General features: G+C 28.2%; 2 protein-coding genes across 2 annotated transcripts; both read right to left on the minus strand.

The window, feature by feature from the left end:
* Positions 1–467: 467 nt before the first annotated feature.
* Positions 468–3,393, minus strand: Ctu2 (Cytosolic thiouridylase subunit 2). The gene is made up of 4 exons (XM_018546807.1): positions 3,276–3,393; positions 3,106–3,197; positions 2,183–2,457; positions 468–1,504 (listed from the first exon to the last, which is right to left on the minus strand). Exons 2-4 carry the CDS (start codon positions 3,180–3,182, stop codon positions 468–470), a joined length of 1,389 nt encoding a protein of 462 aa, XP_018402309.1. The 5' UTR covers positions 3,183–3,197; positions 3,276–3,393.
* A 2,190-nt stretch (positions 3,394–5,583) lies between these two features.
* On the minus strand, positions 5,584–13,786 carry LOC108779387 (fatty-acid amide hydrolase 2-A). The gene is made up of 10 exons (XM_018546797.1): positions 13,628–13,786; positions 12,950–13,169; positions 9,690–9,916; positions 8,420–8,531; positions 7,323–7,480; positions 6,923–7,060; positions 6,528–6,629; positions 6,292–6,462; positions 5,968–6,150; positions 5,584–5,707 (listed from the first exon to the last, which is right to left on the minus strand). The coding sequence occupies exons 1-10, from the start codon at positions 13,784–13,786 to the stop codon at positions 5,603–5,605; spliced, it is 1,575 nt and encodes a 524-aa protein (XP_018402299.1). The 3' UTR covers positions 5,584–5,602.
* Positions 13,787–22,667: the final 8,881 nt, after the last annotated feature.

Below are 22,667 nucleotides of genomic sequence, written 5' to 3' on the forward strand. Positions count from 1 at the left end.
AGCACGATAATAAAATAATAAGTTAATTAGTTTTACGACTATCTAAATCTCTGTTTGGGCGAAACTTGGCGAACGCGCACACGGACAAAGAACTTTTTTATTCCTGAAAAGGTTATGATTTGAAAGATATTCAATTTAGGCGCAAAATCTTGCATAAACTCTACGAGTTCGGTTTTTGAATCCGTAGTGGATTGAGAAGCTCGATTAGCTCTAGAATGTTAATACCGAATTCAGATGAGATAACATGTAGCAGAAAGACATAGTTATCGAACAATTTCCAAGGTGTAAAAAAAGCAAACGGACGTTTCTGATTTGCAATACTAAAAACGCACATATTTTGATTCAATTCTTTAAAGCCTATACAATTTCACTAATTGATTTCTACCATATTAATGTACAAAAATCTCTCGTTTTTCATCATCTTGTGCACTAGGTTTAAAAAAAAAGCAACAGTTTTTTATTTCCATTCATAACAAGAAATCATTAATTTTCTCTCTCATTTTTTTTAAAGCTGTTCGTTGTTGAACGGTGAATAACAATGGTAATGGTAAGTTGTGTAAAATATCCGAATTTTGAAATATCCGTCTACAACTATAACAGAGATGCCTCCAAATGTCTTCTGTAGTTACTTGTCTCTTTCTATTGTTCTCACAATTACAATCGACATTATCGTTACAACATCCATTGTTGTCCGAGTGCATAAAAAGGTAATTTGTATGTGATACTCCGTTTTCTTCATTATTAGAACTTATTGTATTACTACATTTAGAAGATACCAATTTGGAAACCTCGATCGCCCTCATGGCAGTCACTTCATTGCCAGAAGGGACAAAGTCCAATCTTGCATCACAAAGAACACAATTATCTTCTATACTTTGCTGTACGTTGCTCCTTGGGCTTATTTTATCGGCTGTGCGGAATACGGTGGATATTGTACCAGAAAATTGAGATTCCAGTTCCATTGCAAAATTGCATGCTAATGCCTGTATAGAAGTTGCCGTTATACTAGCTTGTGTTGATTTAACAGGACTTATCTTATGGTACTTTGAATAATATACCAATTCCGGCTGTGTAAAATCTCTCATCGGTTTGAGTATCTTAATGTCGACACATCGAGTGTCACAAAAGTTTGCTTGCATGGAAAGTTGCGCGCCTCGTCCTAAGCATACATCTCCAAGCACCTTTGTAGCAATGTCTGCAGCAGAATCAGCTACAAATATCTTATTACAATTAAGTTTGCGAGCTGCCGATAGTAGTAGTCTTCGACGTAACTGATTAAGAAAATCCGTCCTTGAGGTATTATCCGATAAATTAGCCAATATCGCATGCAGTCGATTATCATTTTCATAATTTATCTCTTGATCCATCGGTTTTATATCCAGAGTATCTTCTTCGTTTAAAACTTGACTCATTGATACAGCGTAACTGTTAAATCCTGAAGCTTTTGTTTCCTCAGCAATTTTATGTCGCAGCATGTCCCTTTCATTGGTTTTTTGCATATTATCTGTCAACAGAATTCTCTCAATCTCAAAATTTTACACGATAAATACATAATAAAAAAATTCAATATATGATAAAAAATAAAATATTCTGCTAATTATACAGTAATGGGGCCTAAAATAAAACTACTCTTACATATAATTAGTTTTTTTTTTTAAGACTTGAATTGAGAGTAATAATACTGTAACTAACAATGATAAATATGTATCCAATCATTTTCTTTAATAAGAATGTAAATAAATAAAAGTTCATTTTTTAATATAAAAATGTTAAGCGTTATTTTATTTCATTAAAAATGACACTAAAAAACTATATTCTAGAATGTATTTCGTATCTAACATAAAATACATATTTTTAAATACTTTATAAGTAAAAACTTCTTTTATACTGAAAGTGATTGTACCAAAGAAAGTTGTGTTAAAGATTTTCCTTTTCATAGAAATAAATATTATATATCTTCAAATTGTTTTCCATTTTTGTATATTGAATTTAATACACAATAAAGTAATAATCTGTTTTATTTTTTCTATGAAGAGTCACATTTCTCCTTTTTTTTTACCCATCACTGACAGTCCTACATTCAGGACCATAATCTTAACAATATTTTTTAAAGTTAAAGTTATTGTAGAATGATCTCCATTACTGCATAATTGTTAAAAAATTCTAGACTTAGCAGACTTACCATCTACATACAAAATTACTATCTCAAAAATAAGTCTTTTGTGAGCAGATTCACTCATGCCAGCTTTAATGAGATGTAAGAGCACAGTGGAATTTAATTCTCCAGAGTGATTGATCAGTATTTTGTCACCACGGCGAATAATTTTAGATTTACCAAGTGCAGCTCTAAACTTGTGGTTTGTAACATTCAAGAAACAAGCTTTGCAATAACCACTTTGACCAACTAATAAAATATTGGCGTTTTCATGTTTGCATTTTCTGCATAGTATCATATCTCTATTGAACACAAATATGATTTTATTCAATAATCTTATTTTGGTGATTATTTGGAGTATTCTCTTCCTTTAAAAAATCTTAATAAAGAAGTACTCATTCAATATGTTTTTATTCAAAATGAAAAAATCTGTCAGAAAAACACAGTGGACGACTTTGTAAATCAAGTTATTAAACGTTAAAATTCAAGATTTTAGAGGTTTAAATATCTGCCATTCCAACTAGATTCAGTATAATGTATAAGTTCTGCTTTAATTACACAAATTCTCTGCTTTATAAATACAAATTCATTGATTTAAAAACACAAATTCATTGCTAATGCAGAGAATTTATGTTTAAAGTAGGTAGTGAATTGTTGTTTATGAAACAGTAAATTTATGTTTATATAACTGATAATTTGTCTATTCAGAGTAATTAAAGTAGAACGTACAAATAGCGCTGTACCAGGTCGGGATGGTAGATATCTTAACCTCTAAAGTCCCGAACTTTAACGTATAATAATTCTATTCACGAGGTAGAGATCGCTGCTTTTCTGCCAATTTTTTTCATTTTGAACAAAAATGCGTCAAATGAGTACATTTTTATTAAAGTTTAAGAGGGGGTATTCTAATTAATTATCCTTATTTTTTTCTTATTTGTTATTACACTTACGACGGTAAATCTTTTTTTCTGTTTTCAGGTATACCATCATCGCTACCATCAAATAAGCAATTGTTTAAAGAACACATCTTTCCTTGTGCAACCTATGTCCAACAAAATATAAATTATATTTTAACGAGTATTTCATTAAACATTGTAAATATTCAATTTAAGAGCTTTACCTCCAGTATTGATAAAATTATGCTTAATAGACGTGTTGCATGAAATGAACCAATCTGACAAGAAAAACACAAAGTCAGACAAAGTCAGAGAGCATGAAGAAGGCATATACTCGTAACACTACATGTAGTCGGTATGACAGATTTCTTAACCTGAATAGTCGTCAACTTTAACGCTTAATATCTCGGTTCGTAGGGCAGAGCGACACTTTTTTCTGCCAGATTCTTTCGTTTTGTGCAAAAACGCGTCGAATGAGCCTAATTTCATTTAAATCGGTGAGGTCGGCCGTTTTCTCCATAAATACCTAATAGCAGAGAGAAACCTGAGAGAGGACATAACGACCTAAAACCTGTAACCACAAAATACTGCCGCGCACTACTGCCCACTGCAAAAGTGGATGTGAGCTACATGCCAGATCCACTATTCTGAGGATAACGCATATACTTTTCAAGACTGATGGTAAGTAGATATTCGCGGTTCGTATAATCGTATTCGCGCTACATAAAATGTGGATCAGAATAAATATTCCTCCCTGCAACTACATATATGTATGCTTACTTCCATGCGCGTGATGTTTATTATTAAGCTTAAAAGTATTAACATTAAAGATATATATTACACCCATTTTTTTTACAAATATGTTAAAATATATCGCGCGTGTTTATATTTTAAATAAGTTATATATACATATATATGATCCCGGCAATTAATTCGCATTTAGAGATTTCAATGAAATCTCTAATATATATCTTTAATGTTAATACTTTTAAGCTTAATAATAAACATCACGCGCATGGAAGTAAGCATACATATATGTAGTTGCAGGGAGGAATATTTATTCTGATCCACATTTTATGTAGCGCGAATACGATTATACGAACCGCGAATATCTACTTACCATCAGTCTTGAAAAGTATATGCGTTATCCTCAGAATAGTGGATCTGGCATGTAGCTCACATCCACTTTTGCAGAATAGTTAAAATTTACAATTATTTAGCTTAGAAACTTGATATACCAGTCTGCGTATGTGAACCTGCGCACAATGGGGTAGATTTAGGCTGCGCACAATAGGAGAAATATTAGGAATAGATTTTAAATATAAGAATATTAACCTTTCAGAACTGTGTACTGTGGAATGTGCGTTTTCTGACAGGTTAAAATTCTTATATTTAATATCTGTTCCTAATATTTCTCCTATTGTGCGTAGACCCTTATTATTAGGAATCAGAAAAATCGTGTATCATCGATACGAAGCAAAATCTTAAGCCCATTCTACATTAGTCGTATCGTAGACGTCGCAGGTCATAAATTTGTTGCAACAGCCAATCCGATGTGTCAATTATGGGCCTTCTACAATAAGCCGTAAGTCACAAATCATAAGTCATAAGCTAGAAATGGACCAATCACAGTTGTCAATTTTTAATTTCTTACTTCCGATTTATGACTTATGACTTATTGTAGAAGGCCCATTAGAAGTCTCACGTTGCTTACGATGTTACGATACGACTAATGTAGAATGGGATTTATCTTCTGATTGGTTGCAAAGTCGTCGTACGACGAAAGTTGGATGGTTGGATACAGTGTGAATCCTAAAGCCCACGTCACATAGAAAAACGTAAGGCCGTAAACGTAATCAGTAAGCGAATTGACCAATCACAGTTGAGAACGTAGCGGCGGCCGCTTACGTTCTCAACTGTGATTGGTCAATTCGCTTACTGATTACGTTTACGGTCTTACGTTTTTCTATGTGCCATGGGCTTAACATAAGAGCCTTATTATCTTGGCCTTTTTCCAGCCTTTTTCCTGTAAGGCCCTGCACACAATGGAGGAAATATTAAAAATACAACGTGCTGCGGAAACTCGATAAAATCATATCGTTAAAAGCTAACGTGATTCACAAATTATACATGGATGTAAAGAAAAAGTTTTTTTTAACGTTGTCGAAAATTTGTCGTTTTTTTATTTGATAAAATTTACAAGTAATTCGGAAATTATGCTGTGTCAATTAAAGTTTAATTAAAATTAATATTAATTTAAATTATATACCCCCTTTATACTAATACTATATATATACACATATATACTATATACATATACATTGATTGACTAAACTTTAATTAAAAATAAAATTATATAATACACAAACTATACAAAATAAATTCGCAATAACGTTTTTTTTTTTTTGTAAATATTATATCAAACTTTATAATTGTTTCTTGAAAATTTTAATACATTAAGTTTAAAATTATCTTTTATATTTTGAAAATTATAATACAATTTTAATTATAATCAAATATTGTTAACGCCGTAAATTATATTAGATATACTTCAGACGACTCCTCTGTCCTGTGGTTCTCGCCAACCGCCAAACTTTCTTTCGATTTCTTGCGCAACAGCAATCGTCAAATGGTCACAGCTCGGATTCGCGACAATCTACAAAAATTAAGTTAAAACTAATTAAATATAAATGGTTCTTATAAAAATCTTATAAAAATAAACTTTGAGTTTACCAATTACAAATTCAAAATTGTAAATAAATTAACAAGCAATCTATAGATACAGTATAGCAATATTTAATACTTTATTAGTTATAGACTACTGAGTCTGTTTCCTAACTCTTTCCATAAATAAGTTAATATTCAATTTTTAATTTATGAATGATCAAACAGAAAGTAATGACTTTATTTTTGTACCTGAATTCCAATAGGTAGTTGGTTTTTATCGAAGCCAAGTGGACATTGCGTGACCGGAAATCCTAGCACGTTGAAAATCATCATGAATGTGTAATTGGTTATGTTGTACAAACACTCGTGAGGATAATACGCTGATGAGATAAAGGATGGACAAATCAATACGCCGTTATCACCCAACAGTTCCTAATCAAAAATGTCAATGCGGACATTATTATAATTATATTACATTTTCATATTTAAAAGTTAATTACATCTTTAATAATAAAATGTTAATTTATGCAAATGATAATAATTTGATTTGATCATCCACTGCAGACACTTTACCTCAAATTGCATTCTCAATCGCGTTCTTAATTCCATCATTTCATTATGAGTAGAGACTGGAAATAAACTTTTGGCAATGTTGTTACATAGCCCGAAACATATAGCAGGAAAAGTATGTTGTGACATGAAGAAAATATATTTCAGTGTTTCCATAAACACATTCTTCGATTTCTGAAAAATTGTTATATAAATTATATATTTGTCCATATTTTAATAATCTCATCATTTAACTGTACCTTAGGATTATCCCAACGATTAAACATTGAATATATGTCTTTTATAGTAAGAAGAACAACTGAGCTTAATTCAAAAGATCGTTTCATGTCTTCAAAATTTGCCTGTAGATGATCAAAGAAATAAAACACAATATTAAATCATATAATAGTTTAAATTCTCACGGTCCTATAAAAATATTTAATTTTGTTTGTCGTTGTCTATAAAATAGACGTGTTATTTGTATATATATATATATATATTTTATTGTATATATATCATTCTTAATTAAATACCAGAAAAAAAGTTATTACTGTATTACACCACACATATAATGTCCATATTTTATTTAATGATTATCTTTCTGATAATAAATTAAGAGTTTAATACTTATAATATAAACAAAATTTTGACATACTTTTTCCACTTTAACACCGCTTATTATTTCCAGATGTTTTATTAATTTGGAAATTGCATCTTTTATCTCAGTTGCTATTGAACCTGTAGATGGGCCGTAATTATCCATATAAAAATACTTTATGTTGCCCAGATTTACCTGTGTGAATATGCAAATCTTGCATAAATAAGCTTTAATAGAATAATGTCTATTTATATTAATTTTATCAGTTAATTTTTTTAATATTAGTAACAATACTTTAATATATTTAATTAAAATTTTTTGAGGAAGCGATGCGTGTGTGTGTACACATATATTATATATCGTGTTTTCTCAAAAAATTTTAATTAAATATATTTTAAAAAAGTACATATATATATATAATATATATAAGCAATAGTTTATTTAAAAAAATACTGACCTTTTTATTAAAGGTAATCCTGGCTTCATCCGATTGTGACATCACTGTTAATAATAAAGGCAGATCTGTAGCGTATCTGACCATTGAACCAATTGCGAAAAATGTAGACCAATTTTTATCATTTGCGCTAGGTTTGTGACCTTCTACTGATATCCAGTCTAAAATATAAAATTATTTGGTAAATCTTTAGATTAGGGGGACCCCCCAATGTTCTTGACCTTAACATATATGTTGTCAAGGATATGACCCTGAGTAACCACCAACAGGTTTTAGCCGTCTCGCACAGTGGGGTATTTTCGCAATCTAGGTGGACAAAATTATTGCGCTATAAAGCATATTTGTTTTTTTGCTTCTACACACACAAACACACACAAGACTTGAATGATATAAAAATATAATTTAGAGTGTATTTTCCCCCTTTTTTTAAAATAATTAAATTAAATTAATTAATTAATTAATTAATTATTTATACGATATGTTTTCTAAATATGCTTATAACATATGTTATACCGCGTTATACCGTGATGTAATTATTTTTACGTTAAACCTAGACCCTTAAACTGTACAGAAAAATCAAACTTTTTCTGCACAAGTTTGTACTTCCTATTGATATGAGTGATAATATGCCGCGCGCGCTCACATACGCATACATAGGAGGGACTCCACTACTGTTAAAAATAATCTAACCGAATCCATTTGTTGATGTGATATAGAAGTACAATCATTAAAGTATATTCGCACGGAAAGTGAGATGCCTATACTGTTGCACGTGGATTTCGACTTTCTACGCGAAGCGAGAACTATAATACCTCACGCCAGTAAATGGGTTGGGTTAAGTTATTTTTAACAGTAGTGGAGCCCCCCCGTAGGGGCATTTACGCATACATTTTACAACATAAAACGACATGATAGGTGCGAGCTTCTTCGTTAAACTTTTTAACGAAGGGCGAGCGATGGCTAAAACCTGTTGGAGATTACTCAGGATCATGTCCTTGACAACATATGTCAAGGTCATTGGGGGGATTTCCTAATCTAAAGATTTACCAAATTTTGCATTATCTGATTCTATTATTATTAATTATTTGATGGAAACTTACTTGGTGTTGGTTTATGGCCAAAAATGCCGCAAAACATTGCTGGAAGCCTAACAGATCCACCGACGTCTGAAGCCAGACCTAGGATTGAAGCGCCAGATCCAAGAAGAGCAGCCTGATTAGATACATCAATTTTTAATAATTACAAAATTCCATTATTTATTAACAAATATAATAACATAAAATATAAGATCTGGGCAATAGGAATCGGCGCCAGATTGAATATTGCGCTAGAATTAGTTAATATATAAAAACTTTCGTATCGTTTCAGCGCTCTCGTTTTAAGCCATCTTCAGCAGTTAGATGTTACAATTACCGCTCTTATGATATATATGTCAATCTTGGAGTGTGTGTGTCGCAATTCACATTTCCAAAATCACAAACGTGTAATTGCAATTGAAATGTGGTGAGAACTATCTTCTAACATTGTCGAATATGTTATGTGCCAATCAGTTGCAAAGCTGTGTGAGTGGAGTAGATATAGTGTACCTCAAGCTCACATTCAAATACAATCACACGCAGATCCAGAAGATCGTCAATTCAATTAATAAACAATAAATAAATAATAAATAAATAATTAAATAGTCGTCTAAGTTAAAATAAATAAAAGATATAGAGAAAGAGGGCAATGAGCCAATAATATCGTTAAAATCTTTAAATTATAATCTAACATATTGCGAAGAATATTTCGGTTCGGCCGGACGATTGTTCGGCGCGCAAGTTGGGGGGGAGGGTGGGAGGGTAATACATATATTACTTTGAATAAATATATTGCGAAAAATATTACTACGTCGACTCACCATCAGAGGTCTATAGATATTCGCAAAAATTCTCGCAAGTGCTTGGATACGCGTATATCTGTATATATAGATTCTCGATCTAATAACTTAAACAGGCGTCTAAGGTAGGCTTCCACTACAATACCTTACTGATGAGTCCAGTAGTGGAAGCTGGGACGAAACGCCATAATTACGTGATATTCTTCGCAATATATTAGATTATAATTTAAAGATTTTAACGATATTATTGGCTCATTGCCCTCTTTCTCTATATTATTTGTTTTTAAAAACATATTGAGCCTTATCTCAATGTACATTTTTAATAAATAAAAGATTTTAATAAGGAATAAAAATAGATTGATATTCTTTCTGAGTTCAGTTAAATCTATTATTTATATAAAAATTTTTAACTTTCACGATTTTTTATAATAAGAATTTTTAGTTATAAAAGAACTCTTTCGCATCATTATATATGTAGAAGGAAATATATATACCTCGCCACCGGAAGAGCCTCCAGCAGTCCTCTGTGTATCATAGGGATTCCTGGTGGTACCAGTTATTTTGTTAAATGTATGCCACCACAAACATAATTCTGGAGTGTTACTGACGAGAAGAGGAATCCCACCAGCCTTACGAATTCTTGCCACGACGTCGGCATCTTCTGTCGCTCTCTTTGTTTCTCTCAAGGAATCATCTTTCATTCCTACAGAATAACTCATCCCTAAACAAATAAGTTTTTGTATTTTAAACTATATATTAGTATATATAAAATTATTTTACAGATATTACGTCATAATATATTTTTATATTATGTAATAATCCGGAAAAAAGTTTTTATGCATAAATACATATTATATATAAATATGCATAAACATACATAAACTCGTATAAACTTTTATATATAAATAATTAAATATGTCCTTACATGTCCATACATCTTTCTTTCTTTTGTAAAATTATTTGTTAGTATAATAAAAATATAATAATGATAATGAAAACACATTACAAATTATTAATTAAAAGTATAATTTTTGCATTATTTGTTAAAACAAAATCAAATTTGGAGAAATATAAAAAAATTGCTCATGTATATTTATATAAAATTATACATATCTAATTATGTATGAAAAATTCTTTTACATTTTTTCTAAATTTTATTTTTTTTTAAATAAATAATGTTGTAATCTTTTAATTATATTTTTGATGTTTTCTTCTTCTTATTATTATACTTTGAAAAGCAGTTTTATAAAAGAAAGAAAGATATATAAACATGTAGATGTATGGATATATTTTATGTAACTACATTCCTGGTGGAAAAATTAATTCACGTATTGGAACACTTTTCAGCAAAATTTTTATATTTCAGGAAAATTTTAGTTTAATATCAGTGATTTTTAGCTACAATTTTATTTTCACCAAAATTTCAAAGAAACTTCAATAAAAATTCCAGCAAAATTTTAAAGAAATTTTAGTTCAATTTTTCAATATGTTAGCTGAAAAATTCACTTTTAGTAAAATTTCTGCAAATTTTTAGTAATTTCGTTGAAACGTTCCAAAAAAAACGTGGAATAATTTTAGTGAAATTTTTTCACCGAAGATGTGTTTATAAATATTTATACATGTTTATGTATGTTTATAAACATTTATATACTTATATTCATACATGAACAATTTTTTTTACAATATCGGTAAAAAAAGATTTTACTTTAGAGTAAACAAACAATTGATCTCAAATTAAAATTAGTTTATTCTAAATGTTATAAATCATGCATATGTAATTAATAGAATTTTTCACTATGATATACTTATAGTTTCATACTAATATTAATTTTTCATATTAATATTAATTTTTTACGATAATACATCTTGCAAGAGATATTGTTGTGAAAACTAATATTAATTACATATGATATTTAATGTTTAAAATAAATCAGCTTTAATTTGTGATCAATTGTTTGTTTGTCCTAAAATGATCTTTCGTATTGATATTATTATTGTTTAGGAAAATAGAGTTAGATATTTAAGATTAATTTTTTATGTTATGTATTTTCAAAAATTATGCGAAGTATGGTAATGATGTCTGAGATAAAAAATAAATATATTATTTTTCACACACACACATCTCAGAAATGATTCAAAAATTTCTACATTAATTTTTGATATACACAAGTTTCTGACATCTAATGAGAAATTAATTTATGATTTGCTACGACATTTAAATAATGTATGCAAAGTACTGCATAATTATAATTTTTCTAGAAGAAAAAGATCTCTATAGGATTAATTTTTAATTTATAATGTATTTAAAATGTAAATATGTGTCAATACCATTTTGGATATGCATAGTAATCAGTATATGAAATGGTAAAACGATGTCTAACGCAATAACATATATTACTTCCAAGAAAATAGCTTAGCAAATTCCAAGAAAAGCTTATTATCTATCATGATGAGTTAACTGATAGGAAAACAATTTCGTTAAACCGTGCAAATTGCTAGATCGTAGTCATATGTACTAACGACGAGTTTGAAATGACTTAAACGTCTTAAACAAAGAAAAAAGGAGAGAAACATTAACATAAGAACAGTGACTTCGCACCTCAACGCGCAGTCTAAAAAGTAAAAACTATACGGGCGACATCAATCTTAATTACTAATAAGAAAGGATGAATTATACTGTAATAAATTGTTGAAAATATATATCTTATTTGTATATATTTATCAACATCAAATTTCCTGAGATAAATTGATATTTAAAAAGAACAACTTCTTTGACATAAATTTATTTAAATGCAAGTTTATCTTAAGCTGAGTATTAAATGTATATCTCCAAAAAATATAATATTATTTAAATATTTTCTATTAATACATAATTTTTACAGTAATTTTAGTGAATACACTGTCGCTCAAGTTTCAGCATTCTCTTTATTCGTGGAATTTTTTTTTATTGTACCTAATATAAAAAAGTATGAATACAGATTGCTTGTATTACGTTTTTTACAATGAGGGTCAAGGTCAAGATCAAGGTCACTCGGAAGATTTTAAATTTTTTTAGTTCATATCACTCGTGGCGATACCGCCTTTCAGGATATATTACGTGCTATACAAAATTTTTTTGTATTTTTTTGTATTTTAGTAATTATGTACCCTCCAAAAATAGATTTTGGTGGCTCGGGATAAAAAACTTGTAGTGTCAATTATTAATCTTTTATATATAAATTCAAATTAACTAGTAGTTTTTTTAACATAGCCGGGGAGACACTACCGCATCTCCTGATTTAAGAAATTTACTTATAATTTCCGTTTATAGATAATTTTTCGCTACTTATTATTGAATAACTGAAAATAATAAAGTGAAAGAAAACATAGATACTTATTATATTATAATTTCATATTATAGTTAAACGAAGTTGTTAGCAAAAATGTAAGACGTGCTGAGACTATTGAATGTATAGTGTATACTTTGGGGAATTTGCACGAACAACAAAAGTGAACGTGAGTCAATAGTTTCGACAAATATCGATCAAATACAAAATTAGGACAATTCGTGTTATTACATAAAAGTCCATTGTAGTTAATTCCATAAGTGAAAATAAGTAAATATGAATATATCGATTTAATGTGATTAAAATAGCGTAAAGGAGGCACGGCAGTGTCGTTGTGCCTGGCTTAGCGACGAGACACTACCGTGTCTCCAGATTTATATACTATATTTCCAATTCAAATCGTGGAAAGATGAAAGTGCGTAACTCACCTTGAACAGCAATACTTTCTTTAATTGTGATAGGTAGCCCGAGTAACGGTTTCTCGCTCGCGATTTTTGCATCGTCTATTATAGTTGACTGCAGGAAATTATCGATTTCACGTGCCTCTTCAATTGCCGCATCGAAACGATTTTCTACAATGGCATTGATCAACGGATTCACTTCATTACATCGCTTTACATACGTAATAATCACTTCCTCGGAGCTGATCTGCCAAAAATTAAATTATTAAGATTGAATAATTTTGATTCGATTATATTGAATGATTTTTCAATACATGCATCAATTTGACAATAATATTGCCAAGTGTTTCTATAATAAGAGTTAAGACAAACTGCGGCCATTAATAACCAAATTTATGTTGATTAAACTGATTTTGTTACGTGTAAGTTGACTATTACTGTAGAGAATGTAGACGAGTTAGAAAATAAAACTCGCGTATAAAATATCTATTATAGTATTAACTTCTATTTATTTATATGTCAACTGATAATATAAAAAACGATAATTTCTGCAACTTAAAACTTGTGATATTACATATGGCAGATTTCGGCAGAAACCAATCAAAAGTTACGATCACATTGTTATAACTCTTATATGAACACTAATATTGCCTTCTAAGATGAATAAAATCTTTCGAATCTAATCGAATATCAAAGTAAACTTACTTCTCTTTTACGGATTTTCTGAGCAATTTCTGTCGCCGACAGCAACAAAATTCGATTTTTAATCGGCGGGCATCGTCGTCTCTTCTTCAAACCTCGCAATTTGAAAAACGGCTCAAGTAAACAACGTAGAAAAAACAAGCAATATTTTATCATCCTCATTATTTAACTCTTCTCGTATAATACAATATAACTATTTTGACAATTTTTTGTTAAGTATTTCGTTTAGACATAAAGTCTGAAGTAAATTTATAGTCTTTCGTTAATATCAATATTTTTATCGCTTTAAAAAATCTTTATTACATATTTTTCTCTAAAGATTTTGAATTTTTCAGTTTTGCAATTTTAAGATTAGTCACGTTGGTGTATGATCCATGCAGGTTAAAGATTTCGGATGTCCTAAATAAGGAAAAAAAGTTTTATTTTTGAGTCACGAAATATACCACATGCATTTCATATTATTATCTTAAACTCACTGAATGAACAAAACAGAGATCACTGTAGAGGATGTTTAATGATGAATGAAAACTTCATAACGCATTCTGCTATATTATTGCGATTTATCCCACTTGGTTGTTTCTAATTAATCCATCGATGTTATCGTAAGTCTCGTTGACTGTCAAAACACGCTTGTGCAATTAATTACAGGAAACGCGTGACTGTAATTACAAAATTTAATTTAACTTAAAGATATAGGAATATCTTTAAGAAAATGTTCCAATAATAAAGAAAAAAAAAAGATCAATAGTTATTATTAATTATTAAATTTTAATATTAATTATTAAAAGAGAAATTTTATCAGACTTTTCTGATAATTGAGCAAAAAAAGTAATAAAAGGATATTAAAATGTCATAAAATTTTGAAGATAAAAATATAAATACAATTCACGTGATTTTGAAAGAGATACATTTTTCTAAATCAATTTGTTCGATTACAGGATTGTCGCTAAATACAAACGTTTCATCATTTGTTCACAAAACTTTTCTGAAAGTCAATGAAAATAAACTTGTGAAATTGCTTAATTTAACACTGACGTAAGATATCGTGAAATATTGTCACTAAGAGAAACTGTTCATTACACAGAGCTAATTTTAGTTTTATGAAGGATGCAATATTATGTTAATCTCATGCGGATGTTTATGCAATACTTTATAGACACTTCCTCGAAGTTCTAAAGCGCTCACCTCATGATATTCACTGTTAAAAATGATAACGAAACACAACATGAGTATTCTATTTATGAGATTATCCAACTTCTTATTTTTTAACCGAATATACCGGTGTTATTAACTAGTAATTTTTTCTTCGATTTATATTTCAATTAAATCGATTTTGATCAATTTTATATTTACTGTTTTGAAAAACGCGGATTATTCTAAATTAATAAAGTTTAAATGTGTTGTTAAAATTCTTCTTCTTCGATTTTATATTCATGACACAAGAAAACTTTATTTCATATATTTTAATCACAGAAATTTAAAATGTATTTTGGTTAAATTTAATATATGTAACTTTTTGTTTTCAAAATATATTAATTTAAAAATATCTCCTTATATATTGTAATATATATATGTACTATATGTTTTGTACATTTCACAGTCAAAACGTTAATTTAGTAAATGTATGCACTCGCAATAGTCAATGTATACACATACTTACTAATTTGATGAGCAAATGTATTTACAAGTAACGAAATTTAAGCTTTTACTAGTTAATGAATACATTTTTACACCTGATTTAAAAATAAAAGTACACGTATATATAGACAAGAATGCGTCAATTTAAATCAAAATCTTTGTTTATGTTGAATACGTCTATTTTAATGAACATCTCTTTATTTATGTTGAATGCGTCAAAAAATTTAAATAAACTTCTAAAAAAATCTTAATTTAAAAAAATATTTCTTTGCTCAGTATTATTAACATTATTAAAAATTTCTTTAAAAAATTATAAGATATCTTTTTACTTTAAAAAAATCTTCAAGGAAAGTTTGATTGATTCAAAGAAATAATTTTTTTTAATACGAACAAAGAAATATTTCTTTAAAATTAAGATTTTTTTCAATGTAGCAAATGTGCACACTGGGATTACGCAGGCTCTGGTCACAAGTAAATACTTTTTATGTATTAAATCTTCGCTTTACTGAATGAATGAATCTACAATTCAGCTAGTAATAAGCTACGTCATTTTATCGTTATTTTGACATCAAAAGACGTCATTTTGACGACAGCTTGTTATCAAGGAATATATTAGAAATCAGAGATATACCGAAAATATTAATACTAATATAGTGTTATATAAGTGACTCCTATATGCAAGGTGTATTATGTATCACAAGCAAAGCTAAGTATATATAGATATGTATATATATATATTGTTGTCGATATAAACATTTACTTATATTCCTTTTTTTTCAATTATAGTGCACTTTAATATCTAATTCCTCAAAGTTTTTCTCAACTAAAAAAGTATTGTATTTTATATTATTATCATAGACGGATGCGCGCGCGCGGAAAAGCTCCATCGTCGATGTGACAGGTAACAATAATGACAAATTTTTATTTCGTTTCAAGAGGTAAAGCGATGTTATTCTTTTATGTCAATTCCGTTGATTCAGACAAAACGTGTCAAACAAATATAATTTCCAATAAGAAATAAAGCTTTAACGAGAAAATTTAGTTGGATCTTGGTTGTTTGTATAATTGCGCGTAAATTTATTGCATATATTACATATGTAGTTATATCACAATATAAATTTAAATTGCGAACAATTTTTTGATCTTGAAATACAAACTCTACTAAACTACCGCAGTAATATTACGTATCTATAGTTTATATTAAAATTAATATTTTTACTAAGTGTGAATATATAATACATACATTTTTTTACTCTCTTTATATTTTGATTGTGATATATATATATATACATATATACAATGTATAAAATAATAAACATATACAAATAGTCGTCTTTTGGCACCATTTTTCTTAAAAATGTGAACTAAAAATCAAATTTAAGTAACGAATTCATTAACAGCAAAAATATATCGGAAATGATTTACGGCTGTTTTATATATGTATATGTATTTATTTACAGTTAAAACAGAAATTCGTAGCGCTATAAACTTTGCAATTGAAACTGCTGTAGCTTTATTAAAAATAAACAAAATTTAAATTTAAAAAAGCGTTTTAAAAAGCTTAATCACTTTCGATACGTCGTTATGTCTTTTGAGTTTTTATGAATTTGATAATTTACTTCTCATTTTGTAGACTATCACATGCCCAAAACTTACGAAAATTTTTAACTTTTTGATATGAAAGATTACTTTATAAAATCGATTTTTTAAAATATTCCTCAAATTTTTAGTTATTCAGTTAAAAATCATTGTACCACAATTCAAAAAACAGATTCTTAAATGTTCTTGAAGCTGAAACTTTGTATCAAATAGTATAACTGCCAAATTTTGTTAAAAAAACATTTAGTTTATATAGTCTATAAAGTAGACATTTCATATAAATAGTAGGTAGTGAACATTTTTTACTCCAATATTTTGTAATTTGAAACTTTATGATTTTCCATGAACATGATGAGCGCAATGCGATAATATAACACGTGTGTGTATGTTATAAAAAATTAACCAAAATGGACAACAGTACACACATATCCAAAATCAGCACACAATATTAAAAAAATATTTTTTTAATATTTATTTAATGTAAAAATATTAAATAAATGTTTAAAAAAGGTTTTCTAAATGCAAAATATAAAGAAAAACAGTTTTATATTTCTTAGTAATATTGGAAACTACAAATCTATTAATTAAAAAATCTTATTACCGCTCGATTTAGACTGTTTTTCTTTACACTTTGCATTGTAAAAAACGAGCGAAATCTAATTGTCTTTTTATATATTGTGTGCTGATAGTGATTGGATATATGTATGTGTTATATTATCGCACTTATTATATTTAATAAGTACTAAAAAAAGTTTTTAAATTATAACAAAACTTTATTCTATGATCAAGTTCATTGTAGAAAAAATTAATCAGAATACAAATATGTTATGTGCATATCAAATGTTGAATATAAATTTTATTTTAATGCCAATGTTATTAGATTGTCATAAGATATTATAGGCTGTTTTTATGAAATTATGATTTCTGTTAGCACATTTCACTGGCAGAGCTAGTGCGCGCACTCAGTGTATTTTAATGCCTTTGTACACAAATCGACATAGAAATATATGTTTAATAAAAATAAAAAATGATTAAAACCATAAAATTTTTAATATATTTTATTATGTTATTTGACAAAATACACAATAAACATTTTATCAATTGAGATATCTTACTTTAATATCAGATTAGAGTAGTGTATAACGACTTTAATGTGCACTGAGTGCGCACTAGCTCTGCCAGTGAAATGCGCTATGTGTTTTATTTACGTTAAAACATTAGAAATAATCTTGATTATCTCAGTTTTCATATTAATAATACATATTATATTATTTATAAATGTATATATATAATATTATATGTAATTATATAACAGCAATAAATCATTGTGCATCTTATAATTATAATATCTATAAAAGAAAGCACATAATCTAATCGTTGTGTAATTAAAGGATTTTATGTCATAACATGTAGTCTATCTTTTTTAACAATAAACAAAAATATTTAAAATATGTTTGTAATAAAGGCTCAATAAATTTAAAAACAATGAAAATGTAACATCTTAAACTTGGCTCTCATCGCATTATTCTAACAACGGACAATTTTATAATTTGTTCATCGATACAATTTTATAAGAAACAATTATTACACGATTTCACAAACTACATTTATAACTAGACAAATTATCTATAAAAAACTACATTTATAACTAGACAAATTACATTGTTTTATGAATTCTTGCTGGTATGCCGAAATGAATACAACTTCAACTATGCGAGTGAGATTGCACACCCATATATATATATATATATATATAATATATTTTTTATGTTTTCGTAATTTTATAATTCTATAATTTCGAACATTTGTTAACAACTTGCGATCTTTGTAACATTAATAATGACCTAATAGAGATCGAAACGTCTGTTATCTATTTCTTGTTTTTCTAATTAAACGTAATTTTAACCAAATAACAATTTTTATTTACAATTGTATATTTTAACAAATTTTTTGTCTCGTAGCTCTTTTTCTTTTTTATTATTTATAAATATTTAAACTATCTTTTTTATTTAAAAATTTAAGGAAATTAATTTATATAAATTTAAAGCAAAATTGAAGTATTATAATTTTATATGCGATAAATATATGCTAAATACAGAATACTTCTGTATTTACAACTAATATTTTCTTTGAATCTATAGGTCTGTTTTCGATGGCTGAAAAATAGTGTACACTTTTGGAATTTAAAGTAAAATATTATATGTTCGATATTTGTTAAAAACGAGAGAAAGAGAGTTCTAGTGCAGGAAAACAGACGACATATGCATAACATAAATAGAATTTGTAAATTAATAAATATAAATAGAAAAATGAAATAAGTTTATAATTTAATTTTAATTCTTATTTGATTTTTACTCATGAATTTTCAGAGGAAAACTGGAACTTACACTCTGAAGAATCTTATCGAGATGGTCTTGATTAGATTCACTAGTTCCAAACTAAGCGAATAATATCCCCTATGACATCCGTCATAGTCCACGACCATTTATAACTGATTCTCATTCTCAGTTCGCACCGATACGCATGAAGAGACAGCCGACAAACGAGTTTGAAGAAGCGATAAGTGGGACAAGCAAAGTGTTGGAGTATACGTTCTACTTTGCTTCTTTGTCATTCTCTAGAATATATATTTTCTACAGATTTAAATTTTATATACATTTATTATAATTTATTTATTCTTTATCAAGTTTTTGTGATATATCCACACTTATGTGACTTTTTATCCCTGCATATATTCAACTATTTACAATCTTTTTCGAAATAAACAAATAATATATAGACTGATTTCATACTATATGTATATCGCCCTTAGCGCTGAGACGTGTGACCGAGTCGCCCGATTAATAATATTCAAGATCATTACCGTAAGGTATAATATACAAGAACAAATAATTTTACTGAATTAACTCTCTCTATAATATAAATATTTAGATAGACTCACGCGTCTAAAAATATAGGTTTAATCGGATCTAAAAATAATTTTATTGGATTATTAAAATAACTATATTATAGTCTGTCTGACTTTCAAGCATGATGAACAATGCTGCATAAATAAGTTTTTACATTATAGGAATCAGTTTGTGGATCTTAGATAGTTATCCAATAAAATTATTTTTAGATCTGCATTTATGTAGATACATTTTTAATAATTCAGCAAAACAGTTTTTTCCAGAAAAAAAAACTAATAAATACACTCGTTATATTGTTACTGAATTATAAATAATTCGTTATATAATTACTATTTTATTTACAAACAACTGGTGGAAGTTTACATACTACAGAATCGGACTTTGTTTTCTATGAACGTAGCATGAATAGCATGATATGTATTTTCGTTGCCTCGACAACCGAGACACCGTAATATTTGGAGAATAGGAATAAGAACGAAATAAAAAATGGTTCACGAATTCTAAACTCTGGAGAAAACCATCAATTACAAGGGGAAAATAGATGTTAGTATAACACATTTCAAGGACCATTTTATTTAAATATATTTCTTTTAATTTTCGAGTGAAAAAACTAATTTTTATTAAAAAAAGAATTGCACGAAGTATTCTTTTATTAGAGGCATTCCACATTAAACCGCGAGCACCTTTAAAAATCGCAATTTTTTTTTAATTTACTGACGTATTATTTTATAAATAAAAATATGAGATATATGTTTCACACAAAAAACTCGAGATTTTTTTATAAAGTTATTATCTCACACACACTTATAAGAAATTTATAAAAGCATCACTTTCAAGCGAATATTTCAATCATATAATATCATCTAAATCATTATAATCGTACAAACAAATACAAAAAATCGATTTCAAAGATCTTAAAATATTTTACAGTCATCATGCAATGTCATTGATGAATTATTTTCAAATATCTTGCAAAATCGCACCATTACACAACAGCTAGATTTTTTAACTAGAATCCATTCGAGTTCCATTTTGGAATTTTCAAGGTTACTTTATATAATTATAAGTGAGAATATGATGTTTTTACAAAATTTATAAAATTGATGAATTAATGATAAAAAATGTTAATAAAAATTGTAAACAAATGGAAAATGATTTATTTATATGAAAATGATAAATTGAAAATAACTCACCTATAGAACAATTTAAAATCTGTAAAATCGACGATATAATTAAATTGAATATTCGCATGAGCAACTTTTTCATGAATTTCTGTAACTTACAAGCGTAAATAACGTCACAAAAAAAATTTCAATTTTTTTTCACAAAATATATTTTAATTTATCTGTAGAATATATATATATATACATATATATATTCCACAATATATGTACATATATAGAATATATACATATACAATATATTGTTGAATAAATATATTTCAAAGTGTTTATATATATAAGTATTAATAATTTTTTAAATTAAAAAATTCGCAAAATACAAAATAAATATCACGGAAAAGATTACTTTGCGGACTTCAAGTTTTGTTATGTGTTTATGGATTCCATTAGTCAGTTTCATTTTTATTTATAAATTTCGAAACACTTTACATACACAAGAAAAAAGAAAGACAATAACTTACAGTGATAATAGAAAGGCTAAATAAAAATTACTAATAAACTATACGTATAGCATCTTTTCCATTGAATGTTTAAAGGTCATATTGTTTTTTTTTTCTAGGTAAAGATACCGAAAAGATGTCAAGGTCGCTTCCAGATTCTTAAATAGGATTATATAGATATAACTTCTTTTCAGATAGCATGATCCCTCTAAATATATTCTGCATATAAGAATACCAAAGTAAAGATATTGAAAAATCATCAAATAATTTACTATATATCCCAAGAGCATGTTACTCTCGAATCAAAGCGAGTTACATAAATATAAGCAAACGATTGCAATCAATTTCAAGTGATTTTCCACGATTTCAAACGTTATAAAATGAAGCGTCAAACTATAACTCACATCGACTCGTGTTGATTCGCATTCTTTATTTTCAGTGGTTCTACTGATACGTTATTCATATATTATAATTTCATGTGTATATGTCATAGTAGGGGAGGCCAAGCGGGGATTTTTGGATTTACTCGAGCGCGTCAGAATAACATAAAGGGGGAAAGCTTGCACCCTAATAAGTACCCAAATATTAAACCTCTATATAGAGCCGGGGGTCCAGGGGATTAGTAAATAAAAAAAATCGATCGTTCGAAAACTCGAGCGCGTCAGATTAAGGTATGGTGTGTTAATTACATGTAGAAAAGTGTACATTTCAAAAATCTGACGCGCTCGAGGAATTTTTTTTTCCCCCTTTTTTTAACCCCTTCCTACAGCTAACCCCACCACGTAAACCGTCAGATTAATATTTATCCGTTATCAGAAACACATGGGTCGCTTACACTATTAATATCTGACACACTCGAGTATTTCATTGTCACTGTTTTTTTTTGAAAGCCTATTGTACACGCTCCCCCCACCACTGAAACGGCATACATCATATAACCTTTTTTTCTTTTTAGCATCTAATTTTCACAATCCAATAGGTTCCCACGACGCTCGAGTAAATCCACATTTAGCCTCTCGGCCTCCCCTACTATCATTATAATTTGCATTTGATTTCATAGTCAATGAAAAACTGAACGTTAAAAACGTTAAAAACTGTTGACTCGCGAGTGACATGATCTTCGGATATATCTTATATTTTATTCTGACAAATTACGACATGAAATATAAAATATCTCACAATCTAAAAAAAAATTTGAACTAATAATTATCTAGACTATTGATTTTTCGATATCCTTATTTCTTTGTGTAGGATACTTATGAAAACGTATTAAGTG

Source organism: Cyphomyrmex costatus, unplaced genomic scaffold (assembly GCF_001594065.2).
Source record: "Cyphomyrmex costatus isolate MS0001 unplaced genomic scaffold, Ccosl1.0 scaffold59, whole genome shotgun sequence".
In the NCBI taxonomy this organism is placed as follows: domain Eukaryota; kingdom Metazoa; phylum Arthropoda; class Insecta; order Hymenoptera; family Formicidae; genus Cyphomyrmex; species Cyphomyrmex costatus.

Bases quoted from the DNA above. Each gene is read 5' to 3' on its own strand.
- Ctu2 (XM_018546807.1), bottom strand. From the start codon at position 3,182: ATGTGTTCTTTAAACAATTGCTTATTTGATGGTAGCGATGATGGTATA. The intron at 2,458-3,105 runs GTAAGTGTAATA...TGTGTTCAATAG, and splicing joins AGAAAAAAAGATTTACCGTC to AGATATGATACTATGCAGAA. The intron at 1,505-2,182 runs GTAAGTCTGCTA...TTCTGTTGACAG, and splicing joins AGTAATTTTGTATGTAGATG to ATAATATGCAAAAAACCAAT.
- LOC108779387 (XM_018546797.1), bottom strand. From the start codon at position 13,786: ATGAGGATGATAAAATATTGCTTGTTTTTTCTACGTTGTTTACTTGAG. The intron at 7,481-8,419 runs GTAAGTTTCCAT...TTTATATTTTAG, and splicing joins TGGCCATAAACCAACACCAA to ACTGGATATCAGTAGAAGGT. The intron at 5,708-5,967 runs GTACAAAAATAA...TAATTTTTGTAG, and splicing joins AACTACCTATTGGAATTCAG to ATTGTCGCGAATCCGAGCTG.